Here is an 8,486-nt window from a genome sequence, read left to right as displayed (position 1 = left end):
TATGAAACCCTGAAAATTAATGTAAAAAATAGTTTTATATATATATATATATATATATATATATATATATATATTGTGATTTTTTGTTTGTTTTCATATTATTGGCTTTATAGCAGGGTCAGAAATTAAAAGGGGCTCAGGGCAAAAAATGCCACTGAATGTTCAAATATAGAGATAATTAATTCTTCTATTTAGGCTTAATTATAAATATTATTGTATAAAGTATGTTGATTAAATGTTATGCTCTTTGATCTTTGTTGTCATAAGAAACTGACTCTCAGCTGACTTTCTTGTCACGTCCTCATTCAGCTCAAGTTTCTGATTGGCCGGTTTTTTGTTCCACTGACTCGTCATGTTTTGAGCGTATATAAGACACACGAGCCTGTGATTTCACACTTAGCTTCGGGAAAACATCAGGAGGTTCTTGCTTCAACAGTGATTGAACGGAACTTCGGTCTCGTCGGAATTTCGCTTTGAATACAACACATCTATTTATTACGTTTTGATAATAAAAAAATCCGCCGAAATGGATTCTCAGATTCGCCAGAACTACGACCGCGACTGTGAGGCTTTGATCAACAAGATGATGAATTTGGAGCTGCACGCTTCCTACACCTACACCTCAATGGCAAGTATCTCTTGTTTTACATTACAACTCTAAATCGTGTGTCTTTTGACGAATGGGCATCAGAAGATTTGATGGGTCTTTTGATGGGTCTTTTGCCTCTCCCATTCCAGCGTTTAATTGCAGTTTGCGCTACACCACGAATTTGGGATCGAAGACCTCATGCCTCGATAATGTTTAATCGCATTATCCTTTTGTTCCCATCAGGCTCACTACTTCAAAAGGGATGATGTCGCACTTCCTGGTTTTGCCAAGTTCTTCAAGGAAAACAGCGAGGAGGAGCGCGAGCATGCCGAGAAATTCATGGAGTTCCAGAACAAGAGGGGTGGACGCATTGTTCTTCAGGATGTAAAGGTGTGTTTAGAGTATTTTGAACTCAGCCTTTTGTTCTTTAACGTTATTATACGGTGTAAGCAAAGCTGACTCTACACCAATTGTTATGTAATGACCTTATGACTTTTTGTAAGAGCGAGTTTAATTAAATTCTCACTGTTATGTTCATCTCTTACTGCAGAAGCCTGAGCGTGATGAATGGGACAATGGGCTGGTTGCTATGCAGTGCGCTCTGCAGCTGGAGAAGAAAGTCAACCAGGCACTGCTGGATCTGCATAAGGTTGCCTCTGAGAGGGTTGACCCCCATGTGAGTGGCTCATTTAATCTCTGAAGCAAGAAGTAGGGCATACCTGTGTGCCCTTCAGAACTGGCTAGCATTCTGTGTGTGATTTACTTGAGGTTATGATACTATTTGGGGTAATTGGTTTTGATGTGTTTATTAATCCATGCCTTCCTATACATTGCTGCAGCTTCCTCTTCTACTTGATTGAACTAAATATCGTACGTTTTTCTGATTTATTGTCCAACAGCTGTGTGACTTTCTGGAGACTCACTACCTGAATGAGCAGGTTGAGGCAATTAAGAAGCTTGGTGATCACATCATCAACCTGTCCAAGATGGACGCTGGCAACAACAGGATGGCAGAGTACCTGTTTGACAAGCACACCCTGGGTGGAGACAGCTAAACGCAGCCCTTAGATCAACTGCATGCCGCAAAGCTTCCATCTATATTGTACGCTTAAATCATCAAGCAATGTGTTATCACCGTTCCCATGCAAAGTCTGAGATCTTAAGGTTAACTTGAAGTACAATTTTAATATCACTTGTTAAATGTGCCAGTCTTGTTCTTAATTTGTCATCTTGTGATAGTCACCAAGCCACTAATTAGTTTTAACATTGTGAAATTTGAATAAACATTTTGAGCTGGATGGACTTGTCTTTTTATTTAAACTGCTGCATTCAGTTTGTGCTGAACGAAATGGCAGTCATCTTGACTTTACAATGGCAAAAAGGATGTAACAAAAGCAATAGCTGGTTTATGGTTGCCAATACCATTGTCAAAACACTTATTTCATGAGCGACGTGTCCTTTTAAGGAGACTAGTGATATAAAACAATAGTATTTTGCTGGTCATGTGATCTCAACACGGCGGCAGCATTACATTATGTAGAATATTATTCCGTCACATCTATGACTAGATTGTCACGTAAATGATTTTAAGCATTCCTTAAAAGTAGGCCTTTTCTTTAGGGGTTGAACTATTTATTGAGGGTAAAATTTATGGTGACCAGACGTGCTTATTTACTCGCGAACGTCTCTGCTTCGCAAGGGGTGCCACCGTGTTCAGCGTTTTCTAAAATGTAATTGTCCTGTTTTAGCTGCTAGTGCATCTTTGATTTAAGAATAATGAACCTTAGTAATTTGATATGCATGTTGTCTATGTCTTAGACTGGCCTCTTGTGGGATGCAGCATCATTCAAATGCAGTAGTTTTCAGTTACCAAGGCCACTGGCAGTCTGCCATGATTAAATTAATCCATGAGTGAAAGTGTCCAAACAATGTTTACTGAGAAAAAGCCAGTAGTATTCAGCTGGTCATGTGATTCTAACATGGCAGCCCCCAATGAGGTTGTGGAATTTATTTACATTACCTCAATTAGTAAACAAACCATTAATTAGCATATAAAATAAGGAATTCTTATGTTACATTTACTTAAATGATCTAATTTCCTCAATTATATTTTTTGAGATTATGCCGTCTCCTAGGAAGAAAAAGTAAAATTAAGTGAAATTTACAATATATAAACCTCAGGTGGCTGCAGAGGTCCATTCATATTTCTGGTTGTGGCAAACTGATTTGTTTTTAGTTCTTAAGTTTTGCATTTGGATATATATTTAGACATTATCAAAGACATTAAAAATAGTATTTTTATCAAAATTTAGCTTTTTTTTTTTAGGTGTTTTTGAAGTGCAAGTTTTTGCAATGATGCCCCATAAATGATTACGTACCATGGTACTACAAAGACAAAACTTAAGAGTAAGATTTGTCACTTATTTATTTCAAACATCCCAATTTAATAATTAAATTAATAAGAAATAAAACGTCAATAAATGGAAATTAACAACTGAACAGGAGTGAACAATGAACATAGTACTAGACTAATATATATTGCAACGGCAAACTTGGCATTTTTGCAGGCATCAAAATTCTGAACATCCAGTGAACTGAATAGCAATAAAGAGCAACAACAAATTATATAAACATGGTAAAAATGTAAAAAAAAACAAGAACAGTACAGAACAGTGAGAATGATACTAAGTATCAGAAATTATAGTCTTTTTTCATGAATCCACGCACATCTGGCACGAAAAGTTTTTTTTTTTTTTTTTTTTTTTTTTTTTGCAGTTTGTGCATATGCTGCCTTTCAAATCATTGTTACGGAGACACACCTGACACCTTTTACTTTTGTGAAATGGAGTTGCTGTTGAAGGGCCTGCAGCTTTGTCATCTTCTGAAGAAGATATATATCAGCCTTTGATCTAGAGCCCGACCGATATGGGATTTTTGAGACCGGTACCGATTTTAGAGGGGGAAAATTCACCGATTACCGATATGGTGGCCGATATAGTTGATTTTTGAGAAACATTTTTAAACAGACCTTTTCTATGTGGATTTTTCAACGATTTTGCACCGATATGACTATGCAAATGTACTCAGAAGGCTTTCTTAAACAAATATTTTTATCAAAGAATATTTGACATTATTATTATACATTGTCAACAAATTCTAGAATTGAACACTGAGAAAATAAAGAATAAATAAAAATACAATAAATAGCTTAAACATCAGTACTGTATGTTTAGTATCAGTCAGTTGCTGACCATTAAAATAAAGAATAAATTCAAATAAAATAAATAGTTTAAAAAACATCAGTACTGTTTAGTATCAGTCAAATGCTGACTATATTAATACTGCCGAGTCAAGATAAACAGCGGCAGCGGTATTACACCTTATTCTACTATACAAGTTCAGGGGGAACATTCAAAGGTGGAAAACCAAACTTTTAAATATTACATTTTGTAAATGCAACAACTGGAATTGTTCGGTTGAAGGGGGTACCAAACTGTGAATCCTGAACAAAACAGTTTGGTGAATACATGTTTACACATTAGCTTCCACTCAGCTGACAAGCAATGAAAGTAGCTACGTGGTTAGCTAGTTAGCTATAAGCTCGTTGTCATGGAGTAAAAGATGGTTGCTATGCAGTGCGCTCTGCAGCTGGAGAAGAAAGTCAACCAGGCACTGCTGGATCTGCATAAGGTTGCCTCTGAGAGGGTTGACCCCCATGTGAGTGGCTCATTTAATCTCTGAAGCAAGAAGTAGGGCATACCTGTGTGCCCTTCAGAACTGGCTAGCATTCTGTGTGTGATTTACTTGAGGTTATGATACTATTTGGGGTAATTGGTTTTGATGTGTTTATTAATCCATGCCTTCCTATACATTGCTGCAGTTTCCTCTTCTACTTGATTGAACTAAATATCATACATTTTTCTGATTTATTGTCCAACAGCTGTGTGACTTTCTGGAGACTCACTACCTGAATGAGCAGGTTGAGGCAATTAAGAAGCTTGGTGATCACATCATCAACCTGTCCAAGATGGACGTTGGCAACAACAGGATGGCGGAGTACCTGTTTGACAAGCACACCCTGGGCAGAGACCGCTAAACGCTGCCCTTAGAGCAACTAAATGCCGCAAAGCTTCCATTTATATTGTACACTTAATCAACAAGCAATGTGTTATTACCGTTCCCATGCAAAGTCTGAGATCTTAAAAGGTTAAAGTACAATTTAAAAGGCACTATTGTTAAATGTGCCAGTCTTGTTCTTAATTTGTCATCTTGTGATAGTCACCAAGCCATTGCTTTCCTGTTGAATGTACAATCAACAATGTACTTGTAAGAAAGCTACAAAATTAAAACTTACCACTGTGAAACATCCTGCTCAAATCATGCTTGCGAAGTTGGTTTGGGTCGATCAGCTTGTTCTTCCAAACTTTCATTATCGGACTCAAACTGGTGCAGCAAAAACCAATGCCATTGTTACCATAGTTACAACAGTGTTTACAGCTGCTCAGGAAGCCTGAAACTCATTAAGGGGTGTTTACATTTCCAACATGTGGTTGACCAATCACAACAGACTGGGCTTTTCGGAATTTTTTATTTTCTTTTTTTAAAGAGACAGGAGCTAATTCGGAGTGTTTGAGTAGAGAATGAAAATGGGTTTAGTAGAAAGTACAGTATGATAAAAATGTGTTTTTGAACATTTAAAGCATGTAAACCTATTCTAGTAGACCCCCAAAATAAAATCATGAACCTGTAAATTAGCATAATATGGATTCTTTAAAGTGGTTTTATCCATTTCTTGGTGCTAAATTATTTTTTTATTAATTAATTTATTTATTTTTTTTGTCCTACAGCTGTGTGATTTCCTGGAGACTCACTACCTGAATGAGCAGGTTAAGGCCATCAAAAAAAAAAAAAAAAAAACATCAACATGTCCAAGATGGACGCTGGCAACAACAGAATGGCAGAGTAACTGTTTGACAAGCACATCCAGGATAGACTGAGCTAAATGTGGCCCTGAGATCATCTGCATGCTGCACATTTTCCAATCTAAACTATACTCTTAAATCATCATGCGATATGTTATCACACAGCTCTTACACAAAATTATGTTTGAAAGGTTAACATCAAGTAAAAGTTCCATGTCACAGTGTCAAAATAATGCAAAATAATAAAAGTGTCATTAATTTGGATAATCAAGTGTTAGTCACCAACTAACAGTTTCCTGTTGAATGTACTGTACACTAATTGGAGAATTTGATTAACATTTTGAGCTGGATTAACTTGCTTTTATTTAAAATTGTGGGATTGGATTGTGGGCTGTTTTCATAATTCAACTAGCAGAAGGTGCTTTAGTGTACAATGTTCAGAGTTCCATACAAAAGTAATAAGTACAGACTATTTTGCGGGTATAACTGAAATAGAGCAGACCCATTTAGTTGTGAAACCCACTAGATTGTGCAGCACAGAACAACTTGTAAACCACAAAACTTGCATGACCCAGTGGAAAGCATAAGATCCAGAATTTTCTTCTTCAAAGAACAATGGGAAGTCAGATACCTTAAATGGCTAAGCACTTAGTTTAGACCAAATTAAACAGCCCTGGTAGCACTGAAAAAGCTCAGAAAAATGAGCTATGCTCAATAAATAAAATAAATATCAAATGCTCTCAAGTACAAGGCAAAATCAAAGGCTTTAAATCCTGGTCCTCCATTAAATATCGACCAAGCTACTTCTGTTGCACCATAGTCAGGAGGAATGTTTTACCATTCTTTACCATTCTCTTTACAAAACTGTTTGAGCAATGTTCTTGAGATGGTGTGAATCACTCTCTTGGTCATTAACATTTTCTCAAGCCCTGTAAGGAGAAGGGTCCCAATAAAGTCCTCTATGGTATAGCCTGCTCCAACATGACACGGAAATTCAGCATGTTGTTTCTAAATGTTCCAGTACCCTGACATTGGCTACTGACAAGCACCATCTTCCATCATACATTACTGCATCAGTTTAAGAGTGTTTACCTACTCCTGCGATGCCCCATATAGTGGGTTGTGTCAGCTGTGTGGGAGACCTGGGGTGCATTTCATCTCACTCCTTAGCTTTCCAAATTGTGAATCAGTATATTGTGAACACGAATTCAAGAGTGTTGATTCACAGAACATTGGGTCACTTATGACTCAATTACCTGTGACATGATTACGAGGTCGGGCATTTAAACGCAGCTGGTTTTAATCAACAATATCGCTGTAGAAGTGACACATTTGTGCATTTTCTTGGTAGATATTAAAATGTACAGTGTTATTATGAAAGATAAATGACTTAAGTGTAGGAGGAGGGAACAAAGTGTGCAACAATGCCCCCTGGTTTTTACGATGCATTGTGGGAATTTTTAGGGAGCGAACATTTAAGTGCACTGGACCGATTTAGCGAATGGAACACCACTAGAAATGTCTGACTCCCTGGCCAGTGCTCTGACTACTGAACTAGACAGCTTATGGAGCACAACAGTGTCCCGCCCACATATTCAGGTCTAGGTTCTGGAAGAATTTTTCCAATTCAGTTTTTGCATAGGCTTTTCATAAAATCCTCCATAAAAGTGTTATAAGCCATGAGCCAAACCAACCAGTTCCGAGGTGAATTACAGCATATCAAACTTTGAGGCAAAAAAGTATTTGGAAATCAGACAAAAAGACAAAGGTACAAGGCTGCGCACTTACTGTCTTACACGAGGGTACAAACAACAATCACATGAAGCATTGCGAATGATGTAATAGAATAAATAACTATGGGAATATATCAAACTATTGATTTTAGTTTGTTTATTATAAGCATAGAAACAATATATTTTACGATTATTGCAAAATATTCCGATATGTACAATTAGATAAGTAGTTTAAGGGTACTGACTACCACACTCACAGTGCATCATGGGAGTGGGCGGTCACGCCAAGGCAAATTTCACGGGCTTTGTTGGCTGCAGTTCTCTGATTGGTAAAGCGTTCTCTGCTATACCATTTGTTATACTTGTTTACCAGGAATTCAGCTATCAAACACGCTATTTAAACAATGAAATAATGCAGACTGATGGCTTCAATAGAAGCATCGATAAACAACCTCGGAGCTCAAGGTAGGTCTATCTTGAAATGTTTATAAGTTATCATTGAAAATCAGTTAATCTATGGAAAAACTAAATGGGATTTTTACTTCCTGAACAAGACTGTTGTGCTCTGTTGAGACACACCCCCAGGTTCTCATCTCACATTGAAATCAGGAAGTTATCGCTTTTGCATAATCTGTGACGAACACAATTTGAAGGTTCCATCTTCCCTCATGCCTTATATTTTTACTCCACTTATGGTTAGATTTAGGGTTGGGGTTTGGGGTTAAAGTTCATAAAATATGTATTCTTCATTGTATTACATCATTTACAGCTAAAAATAACATGATTAAAGGGATAGTTCGCCCAAAAATGAAAATTCTCTCATCATTTACTCACCCTTATGCCATCCCAAATGTGCATGACTTTCTTCTACTGAACACAAGCCAAGATTTTTAGAAGAATATTTCAGCTCTGTAGGTCTATACAATGCAAGTGAATCGGTGCCAACATTTTGATGCTCAAAAAAAGCACATAAAGCATCATAAAAGTAATCCATACAACTCCAGTGGTTTAATACTTATCTTCAGAAGTGATATGATAGGTGTGTTTGAGAAAAGATTAATATTTAAGTCCTTTTTTACCCAATAGGGGCGGTATGCATGAAGAATATGAATCACCAAAAACACAAGAACAACAATGTGAAAGTAATCTTTTTCTCACCCACACCTATCATTTTGCTTCTGAAGATATTGATTTAACCACTGGGGTCCTATGGATTACCTTTATGCTGACTCTAAAATTTTT

At 36.9% G+C, this 8,486-nt stretch overlaps 1 protein-coding gene across 2 annotated transcripts; it reads left to right on the top strand.

Moving 5' to 3' along the window:
• The first annotated feature begins 386 nt into the window (after positions 1-386).
• LOC127450724 (ferritin, middle subunit-like) lies at positions 387-4,685 on the top strand. Of its 2 annotated transcripts, none has more exons than XM_051715033.1 (4): positions 387-628; positions 833-979; positions 1,140-1,265; positions 4,530-4,685. In XM_051715033.1, the coding sequence occupies exons 1-4, from the start codon at positions 527-529 to the stop codon at positions 4,683-4,685; spliced, it is 531 nt and encodes a 176-aa protein (XP_051570993.1). In that variant the 5' UTR covers positions 387-526. The 2 variants fall into 2 exon arrangements, with proteins under 2 accessions (XP_051570993.1, XP_051570991.1); XM_051715031.1 differs by lacking the exon at positions 4,530-4,685 and adding an exon at positions 1,489-1,887.
• The last annotated feature ends 3,801 nt before the right edge of the window (positions 4,686-8,486 follow it).

This window comes from Myxocyprinus asiaticus, chromosome 13, assembly GCF_019703515.2.
Source record: "Myxocyprinus asiaticus isolate MX2 ecotype Aquarium Trade chromosome 13, UBuf_Myxa_2, whole genome shotgun sequence".
NCBI classification, from domain to species: domain Eukaryota; kingdom Metazoa; phylum Chordata; class Actinopteri; order Cypriniformes; family Catostomidae; genus Myxocyprinus; species Myxocyprinus asiaticus.
Note: the sequence above shows the minus strand (reverse complement) of the source record. Positions and strands in the feature narration are given on the sequence as shown.

Bases quoted from the DNA above. Each gene is read 5' to 3' on its own strand.
- LOC127450724 (XM_051715033.1), top strand. From the start codon at position 527: ATGGATTCTCAGATTCGCCAGAACTACGACCGCGACTGTGAGGCTTTG. The intron at 629-832 runs GCAAGTATCTCT...TGTTCCCATCAG, and splicing joins CCTACACCTACACCTCAATG to GCTCACTACTTCAAAAGGGA. The intron at 1,266-4,529 runs GTGAGTGGCTCA...ATTGTCCAACAG, and splicing joins CTGAGAGGGTTGACCCCCAT to CTGTGTGACTTTCTGGAGAC.